The 17,940-nt window shown below is 39.3% G+C and overlaps 1 protein-coding gene across 1 annotated transcript in view; it reads right to left on the bottom strand.

The window, feature by feature from the left end:
* Positions 1–17,940, bottom strand: part of LOC117304449 (brefeldin A-inhibited guanine nucleotide-exchange protein 1-like) — a 56,416-nt gene that overhangs the window by 25,490 nt on the left and 12,986 nt on the right. Inside the window, exons 4-18 of the mRNA XM_033788909.1 lie at positions 16,214–16,360; positions 15,054–15,233; positions 13,865–14,042; positions 13,362–13,424; positions 12,481–12,859; positions 11,682–11,916; positions 10,506–10,605; positions 8,376–8,624; positions 6,992–7,199; positions 5,730–5,876; positions 4,422–4,677; positions 3,065–3,224; positions 2,517–2,668; positions 1,746–2,033; positions 296–437 (exon numbers count right to left, since the gene is read on the bottom strand). Of these exons, the coding sequence (XP_033644800.1) occupies positions 296–437; positions 1,746–2,033; positions 2,517–2,668; positions 3,065–3,224; positions 4,422–4,677; positions 5,730–5,876; positions 6,992–7,199; positions 8,376–8,624; positions 10,506–10,605; positions 11,682–11,916; positions 12,481–12,859; positions 13,362–13,424; positions 13,865–14,042; positions 15,054–15,233; positions 16,214–16,360 (2,884 nt within the window). The remainder of the gene's footprint in view (positions 1–295; positions 438–1,745; positions 2,034–2,516; positions 2,669–3,064; positions 3,225–4,421; positions 4,678–5,729; positions 5,877–6,991; positions 7,200–8,375; positions 8,625–10,505; positions 10,606–11,681; positions 11,917–12,480; positions 12,860–13,361; positions 13,425–13,864; positions 14,043–15,053; positions 15,234–16,213; positions 16,361–17,940) is intronic.

Raw genomic sequence — 17,940 nt, 5'->3', positions numbered from 1 at the left:
CACTATCATGTCGCACAAGGGTTGTTAGGTTTTTTTAACTTTGCAGTGTGAAAGCTCACAAAATCAATCACACATGGTGATAACAAACAAACAATCCACGCTCGTTAATTTTGTAGCAAGGGACCCTGACTACATTTTGGCCGTGTGAAAAGGGCTTTACTAATAATAATATAATACACAGTTCTACCGCTTTATCTCATCCGGGGCAAGTCAGATATAGTCAACCTTGAGTTAACCATAGTGCACACTCGAATTTGTTCAAAGCTGCATCATGTGACAAAGCCCTTAAACATACCATCTCCTGACTCCAAGAGATCATTATGATGTCCAGAGCTCCTATGACCCCCTGATTGGTTGCCAGTCCCGGCCAGGAATTTCCTCTTGACACCAGTACCAATGAGTTGAGCTAACTCCAGCTGCGATATACACTTTAGGATCTGAGCAGGGGAAAGAATCATCAACACATAATAATAACATACAATTTATAAGGCGCACAGTATCTGGATTACATGTAGTACCATTCAAAGGCGCCGGATGCTAGCAAGCAGACAAATTGAACAGATTAGTCTTTAGGTTGTGTTTGAATGTTGACAGATCAGGTGTGTCCCTCAGCTCGTCTGGCAAGGAATTCCAGAGACGCGGTGCGCAGCTGGAAAAGGCGCGGTCTCCATAACTTGCCAGACGAATTTTGATATTTCAAACGAGAAAACTAATAACTAATGAGTTGCAAGCCTTGATGGCACTGATATCAGAATAGAAATGAAACATGTGAAATAGCTGTGACACTTTATCATTAGAAAAAGGGCTTGTATTGATATTAAAGGCAGTGGACACTATTGGTAATTGTCAAAGACTAGCCTTCACAGTTGGTGTATCACAACATATGCACAAAATAACAAACCTGTGAAAATTTGAGCTCAATCGGTCATCGAAGTTGCGAGATAATAATGAAAGAAAAATAACCCTTGTCACACGAAGTTGTGTGCGCTTAGATGGTTGATTTCGAGACCTCAAGTTCTAAATCTGAGGTCTCGAAATCAAATTCGTGGAAAAAGACTTCTTTCTCGAAAACTAAGGCACTTCAGAGGGAGCCGTTTCTCACAATGTTTTATACCATCAACCTCTCCCCATTACTTGTCACCAAGAAAGGTTTTATGCCATTAATTATTTTGAGTAATTACCAATAGTGTCCACTTCCTTTAAGGATCAGTTGATTGAGCATGTTTAGAGTACATAACATACTTATGGGGTTGAAGATACATTATCACATAACAGTAAGCCTGGACAACTGGTGCGACTAATGTCAAAGTCGCTACTTTTAATTCGCTTAGTCGCGACTACCATTTTTTAACTACAAGTTTAACCATGCCGCCATGACTACTACAAAAACCGTCTTGACTTCCTGTTTGGTGAACCAATTGTGCTGCTCAAGACTATTCACCACAACATATTTTGATAACAAAACACAACCAGACATCAGTGACACAATCCTTCAATCCTTTTAGCGTAAATTTTCTTTTATTGCGCCTGCGGCAAATAATATGCGGCAGTGCACCTGGGGATTAAAAAATAGTTGTGACTAGTGTCGCGACTATTTGAGGCACGACTAGTCCAGTAGTAAAATTTCACTAGTCGCCCAGGCTAACATAATAGGCTGCATTCAAAACCACTTTAGATAACAGTGAGACACTAGGAGGGTAAAATAACAGGTGGAAATATCTGACAAGACTTTCTCTGTAGCTTACCTCCAACCATGCCTTGCCTAGATAGTTCCCATCTGTATGAGCGACAGTGATCAACGTCTTGATAGTATCAATGTTCTTAGTCTTCATCTCTGTGATGGAGGAGTTTGCCGTCAGCAGAGTGAACCTTGACAGAGCTTGCACATAAGCATCCCGTTCCATCTCTAACCTGAAGATACAGGCGATGCGTATCGCACATCGGATCCCATCTAGGCAGTGGGCAGCTATCTCAGGGTCGTCACAGTCCTGTAAGCCAACACTGAAGGCCGCTAAGAAAGGTGTCCAGGCAACCTGTACAAAAATAAACAACAGTATAAGTTGAAGGGAAAAAAAAAAAAAAAAACTACCAATACAAACATCTTCTTCAAACTGAGGCGAAGCAGAATTTAAAACTTCTGTATGTATAGACCATGTAAACTTTGTACAGAAGAAAATTGCCTCCATGAAGAATCGGGGACCAATTTCATAGGGCTGCTTAAGCCGGAAAAGTATCTAAAGCAGAATATTATGCTTAGCAGAATAAGGTTACTAACCAAACACCATCTTACATGTACTATTTGTGGCAAGTATCCTGCTCATTTTTGCTAAGCAGAATTGTTTGAGCAGTACTCACTGACTAAGCAGTTCTTCACATCCGAAGCACTACTTCTGAAAGGAACGAGTTGTCGAGTTGGTCTTTGAAAAGCGTTTATAACCGTTTGTTATAAAATGCATATGATTAGAAAGATATTTTAAAAGTAGACTATAATGATCCACACAAAGTATGAGACTTACTTTGAACATTGGTCTAACGTGTTCATGATGTGTAGCACTAGTGAAGCTTGTCTGTACGTGACTGACGCTCTCCATTAAAACCTTAGAGGTATTGGCAATAGCTTCCATCTCCATGTTATATAATAACTTCCGCTGTTTCTCACTAGTCACATCTAGAAAACACAAGATATAATCAAGAGCTAAAAATAAGCCTGGGCGACTAGTGTTGTAGTCACGACTATTGATTGTTTAGTCGAGTCATGACCACCACTCTCAACTACTCAGCTAACCAGGCCGTCACAACTACTACAAAATAGTTGCGCCCTGTTTGGTGAACCAATTGTGTCGCTCAGAACTATTCATGACAACATAATTATTTACGAAACTAAATCAGACATCAGTGTGTAATCCTTCAATCCTTTCAGCTAATTTTACTATTGCGCCCGCAGCAAACATTATGCCGCAATGCATCTTGGTCGCAACTAGTGTCAAAGTCGTAACTAGGCCTCAAGTTTGCTTCGCATTCGCAGAAGGTTTAAACAAACTAATGGAGATGGATTTGGACCTACTTGTTGTAACGTGCTTGTTACTGGTGGATGGTTTCATCTTGATCTCATTATCTTCGATCTCATCGTAGATCTCAGATAAGTATTCTCTCGGCAGATCTTTACTGTCATTGATCCCTCGATTCATCTTTATGTAATCATCTTTGGATATCTTGTGCTTGACCTGGATGGAGAGACCAAGGGTTAAAGTTCAAAAGCTGAATGTAACGTTTTGGAAATCCTTTAGTTTATTTCATCACTGCATCTGGGATTGGAAATAACGTATTTATATTGCATTTCACTGTTAATTTGCCTGAAATCCAAGATGGTGGTCGCGTCCTTAATTTTGGCGCGAACCGCGGGTATTGTTTTATCTTTTCATTGTTTATTCTTTAAAAGTTTAGTTCACGTAATTATTATTGTATATTTTGTATGATCATTCTGTTTTGGGCCGAAGACCTAAACTGCGTCTTTGTGTGTCTTCACCCAACAGATTCACCGTTTACAGATCTCAATAAATCTAAAGAGCTACTATCAGACTTGCCGTTTCATGCCCGTACTTATTCCAAGAGTCACAGTTATGTTATAATAGTTTAATAGATTGGGGATTATAAGTCAATTGAGTTTCACATGTGGCATGAACCACACATAATTTAAGGATATCATTCAGATTTATATTTACTGACCAAACCAACAGCGGACGAGCCGCCAATTACAGGAAAGGATAAAAAACAATTAGAAGTATTCATATAGCCTATATAAAAACAATCTGATATGTACAAAGTTAACAATTAAAATAGAATTATCTTAGGAAAGAAAATTAAAACATACATTGAAGATTAAATAAAATAAAATAGGGAACAGCAACAGACCACCATGAACGCCTGTGAAAATATATTAACAATATATTTTAAAAGCAAAAGCCTACATTAAATTATAAAATAGAATAAACAATAAAAGACGAAAGGAAATAAATTTAAAAACAAATAAAAATATAAACAAAAATAAACAAAATCAATATAAACAATACCGAATAAAACAAAACACTGTAAATATACATTAGTTACTAGAAGAGGATATGGCACGCAAAACCTGACCATGAAAGGAATTAAGAGAAGGGGCTCAGATAACCAAACACAACAACTAATCAAATTGAATATTGATGGACTCCCCAAAAAGGCAAAAAATGGTAGACACACATTGTTCGGAGGTGCATAAACACGTGTACCATCCTTTTCTGCAAGTTTTGACACACAATGGCGGACAGGAGATGCGCGAGTATGCGTGCTGCGCATTGTGAATAGGGTATATTGTTATTCTGAACATCAAAATAAATAAATTTGCTTTGGCATAAACTCTTGCCCTGTTTAATTCTACTTACCTGTGCACTATGTAGGTCTGTAGTTAGCAGGATAATGGAATAGGCTAACACATAGGCAACGTCGGCACTAGCAAAGACTGTCTGTCTATTGTTATTCTCAACGTAGCGACTAGCAAACTTCTCCATCATCCTGTCAATCTTCTGAGCCTCACCAGGAAGACGGAAACCCTGGAGGAACGCTCTTAGGGCTGACACAAAATCCTTATCCATGAAGTCCATCTGATCCACATAGGCATACATCACCTCTTTATTGAGTCTGCGGATAAAAACGACAAGCGGATATTAAAGAGGTCTTGTCAAAATTAATTCAAGACAGTTAGTCAGGGGTCTTGACTTATTCATTTACTTATTTTAATTCTTCAGACAATACAACAACTATAAAAACAAGCAGAGGCCGTCCAAGGAAAGGCAAAAGTAACAAAACTGCCAACAAAAAAGATGTGCCCTCCCAGACCTCGCTCGTAAAAAGGGTACAAATTTATGTACAATACATAACACAGAAATCTAAAATTGTAGTGAAAATTAAAACAAAAGAGGTTAGGGGTCTTGTCAAAATTAATCCAATATGGATAGTCGAACAACAATTCACCGGTGTCAAATAGTTCTCAAGTGCAATAAAGACATGCCCTATGCCAATACATCAGTTGGTGACAAGCACAAAGAAGCCTATATATTGTGGGACTGTGTCATGCTTGGTACCACTGGCCTCTCTAATACATCACACCAAGCGAGGTGACAGTTGAGATTACCTTGGTGTACCACAAACCAAAACCCATTTTATATAGTGTTTATCAGACCGAATAAGTCAAAAATATGTCAACTCCGGATGCTGCCAGTGGGAAGGGGCTGGTTCAACAAAATACTTTTTAGAGCCAACACTACTCTCATGGTTGTACCCGCTAGTTTACTATTATTTATAGTTTATTCATAAATACCCCAGACAGTTTGTCTACTACTATTGGTGGAGAGCACGTCACATGGGGGTGTTTAAACGGTTGATAAAGACACAGCTGAAGCTGTTTAAGACCGGCTGGCTTCCGCGTGTTGGGCGCGCGCGCGCAAGATTATCACGCGGAACGCAATTCATAGCTATTAGTAACAGCACGTAGTATGTCAGCATTCTCATTTATGAATGGGAATAAAAGAGTAGTGACTCGTTCTTAAACGTCCGTTTAAAACCTTGCAGGGGTCGTTGCTGTGCGATCACGGCAACGACCCTGCCGGTTTTAAACGGCCGTTTAAGAACTCGTTCCTACCCTTTTATTCCCTTATTCAAATGCTGAATATCTGTCTGATGTTGTGACTTACTTATCATTTTCTCCCATGTAGTCTCCTAAGACAGTGGTATTGAGCCGATCATCTCTGTGGAAGAATTCTGCAATGTCTTCAGGTCTCTTGCCTAGAATGCCATGCTCCTGTAAGAAGTTGATTCCTTTCGTGGCCTTCTTGTTGAACCTATAATAAACCAAACAGAAGCTCAACAAAAATACTTAAATTCTTTTTCGTTCTCACACAGTTCTAACGTCCAAGAGTCACTGTACAGAAACTTTGTATCTCAAGCAACTGGGTCTCTGTGGAAAAAAAAGGTTGAGAAAATAAAATTAGCTGTTGCAAAAAAAAAAAAAAAAAAAAAAAAAAAAAAAAAGTTCTCACAACAAACAACTTGATTTCAGATTATTACTTTCCAACCTGCAAATTAAAGTTTATTGAACATTGTTACCATTAATTGTGAAGTCTGAAATTCTTAAATCAAAATCAGCAAGACACTAAACCATTATTGCCGCGTCCTTTGGATGGTACCTAAAGCAGTAGGTCCTGTATATTGTGTCATGCAACAGAACCCAGTGCACTCATCGTAAAGAGAAGGGATTCGCCTCGGTGTTCATCGTCTGATTGGCCGTATATTGCACCACATCACCTTGTAAACCATTTTATGGTGCTATGTAAAGGCAAAAAGGTATCATACTTCGAAAAAAATCTATGCTACACATACCTTGCAGGAAAAATATTGAATGTTTGAGTGCCTTGAGCGTCACTGGGTGACGGATTTGAGCACTATATCAGGTATATAGGATTTGAGGCATTGCATGGTGAGGTATCAATGTATATTTGGTTTGCGGTAACACCATGTGTGTATCTACTTGCCAGGTAGAGTTGTTCTTAGGGAACTGTCTTACTTTATTCTACTGCCGTGGAGTAGATAATCGGGGGTTCTCTGAAAAGAACTGTCCTGCTTTTGAACTATTACCAGGGCGGATGGTATAGAAATTAGACTAGACTACTACTTTAGCTTATAGGATCGTAATTAACTATACTGCCGCGGAGTCAGTTCTGAAAATTGGTCTCAACGTTTCGACTAGCTTGCACTATATGAGGTAATTGTACAATTCAACTGGAGCATTTCAAGGGCACCAAGGCAATGACCATGGGCATAGATGCTTTGTTTGCCTCTGTGAACTATCAGGCCTGATTTGAACTCATTCAATTACTGGTTTCTATTTAGTGATTTTGCTTTCTGTTCCAAACCGAATTTTGTGCATAGCAGCTTAACGATAATACAGCATACTCACATTTCGATTCCTTGCTCGATGATTTCTTTCTGTTGTTTCTGACTCTCAAACTGCTCGGGGCTGTCCATCATGGGTGCAGTCTGTGCTTGCAGGTTTGTTGTAGAGTTTGAATGAGTAGAGTTGAGTGACCCTTGACTGCCAGAGCTGGTCATCGTACCTTGACCACTGTCTGTGTCAGCCTGGTCACCACCAACAGCTTTCTCTTGACCTGTCGAGTCAAATCAAAGGGAATTAATTTTCATTTCATTTCAGTTTAGGTTTCAGTTCATAGGTTTTGGAGGTACATGTACGTCGGCCGATCGATCGTGTCAGAGCCAATGAACAGCTATCCCTGGGTAGCTCCACCCACAATTTACATACACGACGAACGTTGCACAAGGTTCCTTTATTGTAAGTCATTTACAGGGTGAATATTCATCGGCCTCTGCGATTACGAAACACCTGGTAAGCTTACCTTACACAAAGGGTTCCAAAGCAGCCAATGTGAGTGGAGACAGTCTTGCACTGTTTTTGTTTTTAACAGAGGGAATTGTGTTACTTGGTATGTCACAAGCACACCGTCTATTCATTTGCCTTTGAATAGTGCAGGTAAGCTTACCAGGTGTTTTGTCATCGCAGAGGCCGACAAATGAATGTTCACCCTGTAAATGACTTACAATAAAGGAACCTTGTGCAACATTCGTCGTGTATGTAAATTGTGGGTGGAGCTACCCAGAGAGAGCTGTTTATTGGCTCAAGCCAACACGCTTCACCAACCTAAGCCCAGCTTATCCAGTTCCCACCTTCGCGCACCACTGAGCCATGTACTTTTTACAGCAACATCTAGCAATAGCTATCTGTTGGCGTGTCATGGCCGAGCAGTTAAGAGCACTGGTGTTTGGATTCAAGCTCTGGTGTTTGATCAGCAGAGTGTGGGTTCGAATCCCGGTCGTGACACTTGCTACGTAAAATTGGGGAGGTAGTAGCTTTCTGCTCTACCAGCCAGACTTCGGATTGATGACACCCAAGCCTAAATCCGTATGGACTGTAAAAGGGGTAACCCTGTTTCAGCCCTAGGAGTAGGTGGCAACTGGAAAACAAAACTTGTAGCCCACACCTTGAAGTGGCCTTCAGGCCTTGTGTGTCTGGCGACTTGCATAAAAAAAAATATATACATGTATTTAAAAACAAATCTCCGGAAGACAATCAGAGCATACTGATTGAAACATTGAGTCGTTTACCAACGGTTCTCAAAAAGAGATATTCATATGGTGTTACCGCAAAGTTATACTTCCACATTGCAAATTTTCAAATCCTAATTTTTTTTTAATTTCAGTTTATCGGTTTTCTTTTTTTAATATCATTTATTCTGGATGTCCAGTGCCTTTAATTACTTATATCTTACCTAGGTTAGCTTGAATGTTTGGATTGATGTACAAATCTTTGCTCCACTCCACCATACACTTTAGGATCGACACCAAACAGTGCAGTCCTTTGATGCGCATACGCTTCTCCTGTTGTGGTGTGGCACCCAGCTCCATCGCATGACGTCCCTGAGCAATCTTGGACAGGTCACTGACTAGACGCTCAAAGATATTTGCACTTGATAGGTCACAGTCGTAATTCAAGTATATGTCTACAACACACTGGGCATCTGCAGAGAATATGGAAAGAAACTATTTTTTAGCAACAAACTTTTTTTTTTTAACGCAAAGCTAGGCACATACTGTAGGCTAGGAATTTTTTTATCAAGATTTAATGACTTACTATTTCTTTGTAAAAATGCAATCAATCTCTTTTTCAGAGACGAAAGGGTTCATTGAAGGAAAAATTGATTTATTTTCTTAAAATTTGACTGGTGTGCTCTAGTTTGTATGCTCGATGCTGAGCATTTTCAGGGGTGAGAGTCATTACAAATGAAAAAGTCTGAAACTTGGATACAAATTCAAATGTATGTTGAAATGATGCCATTTCTACCTTTTGATAACCCCTGAGGTTATAGATTCCAAGGAGCTTTTGGAAACAGTATCCAAAGCACTAGAAAAGTAGACCAATGAGCAGGATTTCTTTATTTGTGGAAAAAATATCGTCTGATTTTCTTCACCAGGCCGACATAAAAAGTCTGAATTCAGCCAAAAGTCTGAACAATCTCATCCCTGCATTTTAAACAGCTACTTGAGCAACAACTTTTCAACAGGAATTCTATTTAAAATAATGTTTATGATATTTGTACACTTCTGAAATTTTGAAGTGGCTATTACAACTCGGAGTTACCACGCAAACATAACATGAGTGATTACGTAACAGGGCTCTTAGCACATTTTTTTGAAAAGCACAGGAAAAGGGTATTCAAAATGATTATTTTTTACAAGATTAAAATCTGTTTACTCTAATGTGAACTCAATTAACTTCTTTATGGAAAACATTTTTGAACAAATTTCAGCAAAGATCACTAGTTGCCAGTTTCGTCCAAGTAGGTCTTTCAAGCCATTGGACACTTTCGTTCAACAGTATTGTCCATGGCCCACACTTCGTGTATCACAACTTCTATATAAAATAACAAACCTGAGAAAATTTAGGCTCAATCGGTCATCGGAGTCGGGAGAAAATAACGGGAAAACCCACCTTTGTTTCCGCACGTTTCGCCGTGTAATGACATGTGTTTAAAATAAATCCGTAATTCTCGATATCGAGAATTTATATTGTTTTAATGTTTTCTCAAAAAGTAAAGCATTTCATGAAACAATATTTCAAGAGAAGTCTTTCACCATTGCCTTCTGTAAACCCTGTAAGTTATTTGTAAATAGTGTCCAATGGCTTTAATGTAAGTTAACATGCCTTATGTAGAGGGGTGGAGGGAATACGGGAAAGAATTCAAGTATGTTTTTTCTGTCTCCATGAACCGATAATTTTTTGGTGTAAATAATCACTCCGAGAGAAGTTGGTTGTTCTCCGTGTTTTTGTAGTGGTGTAGCAAGGCATTAAAGTCATCGGAACAGAAACAAAATTAAAAGTTCACAGATTTACGAATAACTTACAGGGTTTACAGAAGGTAATGGTGAAAGACTTCTCTTGAAATATTATTCCATGAAATGCTTTACATTTTGAGAAAACATTAAAACAATTATAAATTCTTGATGTAGAGAATAACGGATTTATTTTAAACACATGTCATGACACGGCGAAACGTGCGGAAACAGATGGGTTTTCCTGTTATTTTCTCCAGACTCCGATGACCGATTGAGCCTAAATTTTCACCGGTTTGTTATTTTATATATAAGTTGTGATGCACAAAGTGTGGGCCTTGGACAATATTGTTTACCGAAAGTGTCCAATGGCTTTAATAATAATAATAGCTAGTTCTTATATAGCGCATGTCATAACTGAAAGAAATACCCATGCGCTTTACAATAACAAAAGGCAAATAGCATCAAATTAACAAACAATACACTAATATAATAGGCAATAGAAAACAAATGTGATTTGAGCTGAGTTTTGTCTTGAAAGTTAAGATTAAGAGTTTGTAAGAACTAACCTGCACATATCCTGGTCAGTGCTTGCACCACCATCCACTTCTGCTCAAAGGAACTTGTTGAGGACTCAAGAATGTTAAGAAAGATTTCCTTGAAGAAAACCTAGAAGAAATAGAAGGAAAAAAAATGCTTAAAGACACTGGACACTATTGGTAATTGTCAAAGACTAGTCTTCACAGTTGGTGTACCTCAACATATGCATAAAATAACAAACCTGTGAAAATTTGAGCTCAAACGGGCATTGAAGTTGCGAGATAATAATGAAAAAAAAAAAACCTGTCACAAGAAGTTATGTGCTTTCATATGCTTGATTTCGAGGCCTCAAATTCTAAATCTCAGGTCTCGAAATCAAATTTGCGACAAATTACTTCTTTCTCGAAAACTACTGTACTTCAGAAGGAGTCGTTTCTCACAATGTTTTATACTATCAACCTCTCCCCATTACTCATTACCAAGAAAGGTTTTAGGCTAATAATTATTTTGAGTAAATACCAACAGTGTCTACTGCCTTTAAATGGAAGATACCTTTAAATATGGGTACAAAGATGCACTTGTGTTTAACTTCTATTCCAAAGTTGTATAAAAGAGTTCTAATCTTGACTATAACATTCTCATGTTATTCCCACTCAATAAGTATGATTAGGAGACCTTGGACAGTAGGTGGCAGCAGACTTACCAGGTAAATTTCCGTTGTTTACGTAGTTCTGAGCATGCGCACATTACCGAGAACGATGGATTTTACCTGGTAAGACTACTGCCACCAAGCGTCCTGAAAGTCCCCTATTGGTAGCAGAATATTGATTACCAAACCTAACAATGTTAATAAGATGATCAAAAAGCAAACTTGTTGACAGACCAATAAGTGGATAGGTGAAAGAAAATCACTGAAATATATAGAGTGCAGAAATAACTACATGCATATATCATTTTGATTAACAAACAGGACCCACATTCTGCCTGCTGCTAAAATGTAGGATTTAAACTGCCTCTAGCTACCGCGCAATCTTGGAGGTCTAGCCGGTAAGACACTGCTCTAGAATTGCAAAGGTCGTGGGTTCGAATCCCACATTCAGGCCTTTGGAGGGTAACCCATTTCTGCTAAGCAAGAATTTTCTTTGCTAAGCATTTTTTTTAGCTTTAAATATTTTTTTTTGTTATTATATTGGGGCCAGGCTAACCTCAATCTGCATCTTAAGGTGAGTCTTGAAGAGACTGAGGAGGGTCAGGAAGATTGCCAAGGATAACTCAAAGACCTCTGGTACTGACGAGACACCATTCTTAGACAACGCTACACACAGGTACTGCTTAATGGCAGTGATGAACATGTCATTTGTGCGGAATACAGGACCAGCGTTCTGCAGAACAGAAAGCAGAAGATGTAGAGACAGAACCTTGGACCGAAGCTCATGAGACCTGCAAGTAGATAAGAATAATAGAATGGGAGGCAAGACTTTGGGCAACTTTTTATTTTCGTGATATCACCTTCGCTATAAAAATAAAACAATCATGACAGATAGGAAGAAACTATTTATCAATAGTAAACTTGCGGGTACATCCATGTGTAAAGCCCGGTTCATACTTCATGCGAACACGAATGCTAAGCGAATTTGACGTGAATTTGACGTCACACCCTCTTTTCGCAGCGATTATTCGCAAGGGAGTAGAGCAGAGGGCAACCACTGCGAATTTTTTGTTGCGAATTTGTAACGTCAAGATTCGCTTCGCATTCGCATTCGCATTCGCAGGAAGTATGAACCGGGCTTACATCGCTTTTGTGTGAATGTTGGCTCTTAAATGAGCCGGTGTGGTCTGGATGTTTCGAACAGAACACTGCTTACGTCAGGAGAATTTCTGCTGAAAAAGAACAGAGTTATACTGTTCGAAACATCGAGACCGCACAGGCTCTTTACCTGAGGACGAGCAGAGTATACTGTTTCAAATGAGGAGGCATAGGAAAATGAAGTTGAGTTTTCTTACTTTGGGTCTGCAGGACCGTCTGGCAACGGTTTCATCGACAGTTTGCAAAGTGAGCGGAAAACCAAGAAGGCATCTTTCTGAAGAATATGTGAGAACGGTTCCTCCGTGTCCACATCATTATCTTCACCAATAGGAGGTAACGTCGTTACTACAGGTGGGATAGGGCTGGGGGCTGAGTTTGTAGGAGGCGGTGGGGGTGATGTGCTGGTGGGTGGCGTTGGATCTGGCTGCGCCGGGGTCAGATCCTCATCCTTGGTTAAATTTGAGGTCGTCTCCGGGGTCGCACCATCATCTTTGGTTCCATTTGAGGTCGTCTCTGGGGAGATGCCATCTAAGATACCATCTAAGATTGATGAAACAACGGCTTGCACGTCTTCCTCTGCAAAGATCGAGGACAAGTTTGAGCAGTTTATAAGAAAAGACAGACACACAGAGAGTATGGACCTCAAATACTTCAAATATTAGTTACATTTTAACAGTGTGGTTAAAACAAAATTAAAGGCAGTGGACACTACTGGTAGTTACTCAAAATAATTATTAGCACAAAACCTACTCGGTAACAAGTAATGGGGAGAGGTTCATAGTATAAAACATTGTGAGAAACGGCTCCCTCTGAAGTAACGTAGTTTTCGAGAAAGAAGTAATTTTCCTCAAATAAGATTTTGAGGTCTCAAAATCAAGCATCTGAAAGCACACAACTTTGTGTGACAATTTTTTTTTTTTTTTCATAGTTGTCTCGCCACTTCGAAGAACAATTGAGCTCAAATTTTTACAGGTTTGTTATTTTATATTGTATGCAAATAATGAGATACACCAAGTGAGAAGACTGGTCTTTAGCAATTACCAATAGTGTCCAGTGTCTTTAAGACAAATCTGATTACCATTTGAGCCTTGGGGAGTCTCCACAGCCTCTCCAATATGATTCCCAGTGCTCCCCTCAGAATCTAGATTGAATCAAAAATAGAAGAAACCTCACAGCTTCGTTTTCATTGTGAATGTTTCGTAAGAGTTGCCCAACGCCCCAACTTTTGTAAATTGTTTGTTGCGAATTTATGACATCAAAATTTGTTTCGCATTTGCATTCAAGATGGTGGCAGCAAGATAATGGTCTATTAAGGAACACGTTGCCTTTTACTTTGCGAACTAACACGGTCGGCCATTTATGGGAGTCAAAAATTTGACTCCCATAAATGGCCGACCGTGTTAGTCGACGAGGTGAAAGGAAAACCGTGCAATTTCGAGGCATGTTTGAGTGGATCATTGTATTCTACTTTTACAATATCTTTCTACCCATATGCATTTTATAACAATTGGTTACAAACGCTTTTTAAAGACCAACTCGACTGATCCAAGGCAACATGTTCCTTTAATTATTCTGACGAACCTGGTACTTTGTCTGTAGGTAAGACAGCTTCATCTGATGGCTTTGAGCCACCATCAGTCATATCTCCAAAGGCGGACACTACGTCAACCTTCTCTGCATCATCAAGCAATGATCCAGAGTCTTTGCTCTGACGTCTGGCCTCGGCCTCACCTTCAGCTTTGACCTTGGCATCAGCAACCTGTATACAGAGTACATGCATTCATTAATAACTTCATTTTGAGAAAGAAGTTATAAAAGTGGCTTCTTATATAGTGCGCATATCTGTCACTCAGTTTTGTCAAGGCGCTTCTACATACAGTTTTTCCTGCAAGGTATGGTGGACTGCATTTGAATGGGAAACTTTAGACTATCTGCCAATCACCAAGAGAGGGCGCTCTTCACCAGGTAATGTCAACAACTTAGGAATAGGAGAAGCATGAGTGACAGTCACTGACAGCAAATACCTTGTGTTTTGCGTGTTTTTGATTTTGTATTTTAGATTTAGCCAAACTGTATTTTGTTTTTCGTAACACATTGCCAGCATAAACCAAACTGTTCTGGAACACAACGTACTGGACACGAGTTCCCAAGGATAACAAGCGGTGTGCATGAGTTTTGGGGAGTGTTTCTTCTAGGGTAATTAGCAAAAATTCCAAAATGCTGACCTACCAAAACTTGAGAAGAAATCTGAAGTTTAGTTGTATGACAATGTATCTGATTTAATTTTCAAGAGGCTGAGAGACTTCTAAATATTTTTTGAATATTTTTGAATTTTTAGTATTTACCATTGTTTGCTATAGGAGTTGTGCACCCTTACCTGGTGGGTCTGCTGCCCTCTAGTGGCAGAGCTTTCAAAAAGTCTCCCATTATGAGACCTACTCCTTTTACATAGCACCATGTAATGGTTTACAAGGTGCTGCGGCGCAACATGCTGCCAATTAAACCAGGAACACCGGGCAAATCCCTTCTCTTCTCGATAAGTGCACTGGTATCTTTTACATGTGTTACACAACACATGAGACAAGCTGCTTTACATCCCATCTGAAGGACGAAGCAGTGGTTAAGTGTCTTTCTGAAGGACACGGGGGTCACGACTGGGAGTCGAACCCTTACTCTACTCATCAAGAACACCAGAGCTTGAGTCCATTACTCTTAACCGCTAGGCCACGCCACGCCACACGAGGTATAGTGAAAATTATAAAATACTCACTGCCTGCATCTCCATGCGATTGAAGATAACGTTGAGCATCTGTGTAAGGGTTGCTTTAGCAGTAGTCTGATTGACTAGGTTCTTACTAGCCAGGTAGATGTTATAACAGGTCCTCAGTACCTGCAATAATGTACCCTCATGTACCTCACAGGTGGGTGAGGTTACAGCCGTCAAGAGTGCCTGCAAGAAAAACATTGAGATTTAAATCAACAATAAGTAAGTGTTCATGAGTGGTACTCTCTAGATGTTATAACAGGTCCTCAATACCTGTAATAACGTAACCTCATGTAACTCACAGGTGGGTGAGGTTACAGCCGTCAAGAGTGCCTGCAAGAAAAACACTGAGATTTATTAAATCAACAATGAGTAAGTGTTCATAAGTGGTACTCCCTAGATGTTATAACAGGTCCTCAATACCTGTAATAACGTGCCCTCAAGTACCTCACAGGTGGGTGAGGTCACAGCCGTCAAGAGTGCCTTCAAGAAAAACATTGAGGTTTAAATCAACAATGATTAAAGGCACTGGACACTGTTGGTAATTACTCCAAATAATTGCTGGCATAAAAACTTACTAGGTATAAACAAGCAATAGAAAGCTGTTGATAGTATAAAACAGTGTGAGAAACGGCTCCCTCTGAAGTAACGTAGTTTTTGAGAAAGAGGTACAATTTCACACTCAAATAACAAAATACTTCAGGCTTGAAGCCTTTTATTATGCATCTGAAAGCACACATAAATGTGCAACAAGGGTGTTTTAGCTTTTATTATTCTCTTGCAACTTCGATGACCAAATTTTCACAGGACTGTTTTTTTTTATGCATGTATGTATACACAAAGTGAGAATGCTGGTCTTTGACATTACCAATCGTGTTCATTACCTTTAAAGTTTGTTTGATATCCAGGCCCGATACACAGAGGCAACGAAACTTACAATTTCCTCATAGGGTGCTCTTTACCAAAAAGAAAATGCCTTGGTGCCCTTGCCCTTTTAACAAACGAATCATTCAGGCATGTATATTCTTATTCAAAAGTAGACAGTTCAGGTCGGAATGTACACGTATGTGCTGTATCGAACTTCGTGCTTCCCTTAAATTTAAAAAAACAAAAGATTTTCAGCTTGGCTGTTACAGGACAATATTCACTGGTGTCCCGGTATGTACCTTAATGATCTGAAGCTGTACTCCTTCGTCCGTCTGTGTACCAATGAAGCAGCCACATATGGTCTCAATGATACGATCAATGAGTTTCTTGCCTTGCATAGTACTGTCTGGTCCATCACCAGTAAGATGCCCATAGGCGATCAATTTCTGAAATAGATCAATGTATGGATAAGAGTTACTGAGCACCTAAGGCAGTGTTTGTATTACAATGTATTAATGGCTTCAGGAGTGGCTATGGCTGGATCACTGAAAAGGCCTATTCTTCAACACTGTCACTGGCAGTCAGCAGCCACAGCCCCAGCCATAGTTGCTTCACTCGGATGTAGCCTAATGACTACAAACCTGGGCCTAATATCGTAAAGCATGTAAGAAACGAATAAAAAACTTGCTAAGCATAGAAATTTATTGCAAAGCCGAAATAGGTTACCAGCCAAAATTCCATAATTTACATTGCTGCGACTGGTATCCCACTAATTTCTTGCTTAGCAATAACAAAAAAATTTGCTCAGCAGAATTATCTGCTTAACAGCTTTATGAAAATGGGCCCTGGGTCTTATTTCATGGCTCTGCTTACCACAGAAATGTACTTACAGCTCATAGAACCATTCACTTTTAGGGCTCCGTAAGCGAATAATTCTTTGCTAAGCAGAACCATGAAAATTGGCACTTAGCCTCGTTACCAGAGTCGGCCATTTAATTGTCCTATCCCCCCCCCCCCCCAGTACAAAGTTATAAAGCATGCAACGCCCATCAAGGTTACCAGACTGTTTTGCCAGTTTTAGAGTGGCAAGTTAATGTCAATAATTGTTGTGAATTTAATAAATGGACTGTCTTCACCTCTACAGCTTCTGTAGAGAGAAAGATCAGACCTGGTACTTCACCGAGGCACCGGAGGTGATTACCTCAATGCTCCCTGGTCATTGCCTTGGTGCCCTTGAAATGCTCCAGTAGAAATTTATAATGTCCTTATAAGGTGTGCACTTTACCAAAGAGAAAAATGCCTTGGTGCCCTTGCCCTTTCAAAAGTGAAGCATACAGGCCAGATCAGAATATTACAATCTCACTTTCAATTTCTTATCAACCATAAATAATGTGGAAGCTAGACGATTATGCTTGCCTCAGCAGAAAACAAAGGAGCCTATTGTTAGTGGAGGTTGAGTTTAAGTTATTGTGTCAGTTCAACCAACAGTCAGATTTAATAGGGTGCCCAAGTTCTGTTTGTGTGATTGCAGGCTTGTTTTTCTAATTTGGGTATTCATATTTTTCATGAAGTTTCAATTTTAGATCTACATTGTTTTACTAGAGTTTTACTATACTTACATTTGATAATTGCAAGCATATTAAGCCTGGATACAATATGTTTCGACTTTACTGCTATTTTGTACACAAAAACATAGAAAACTGTCGTCTTTTAACTTTGTGTATGTACAGTAGGTGTCTGTCTCAACAATTTACATACATAATTTCCCTGACAGGGCAGCATGACATTGTATCGATGTACATACATGTACATCACTGACCATATATATTTGTAACTTGAACTAAATACACACTAAATCTTGAAAACAGCGCAGACATTAGGTGAGTTTAAATGTCATACTACGCCACGGAAACTCTACTCTGTGGTACAAAACGTGGTACTGTATGTCAGCAAGGTTTTTTCGACAGAATTTCAGTATTCACTTTCTGTTATATTTGCAGTTCCATATTAATTTTTAAAGCTGTCC

Source organism: Asterias rubens, chromosome 21 (genome assembly GCF_902459465.1).
Source record: "Asterias rubens chromosome 21, eAstRub1.3, whole genome shotgun sequence".
Classification (NCBI taxonomy): Eukaryota; Metazoa; Echinodermata; class Asteroidea; order Forcipulatida; family Asteriidae; genus Asterias; species Asterias rubens.
Note: the sequence above shows the minus strand (reverse complement) of the source record. Positions and strands in the feature narration are given on the sequence as shown.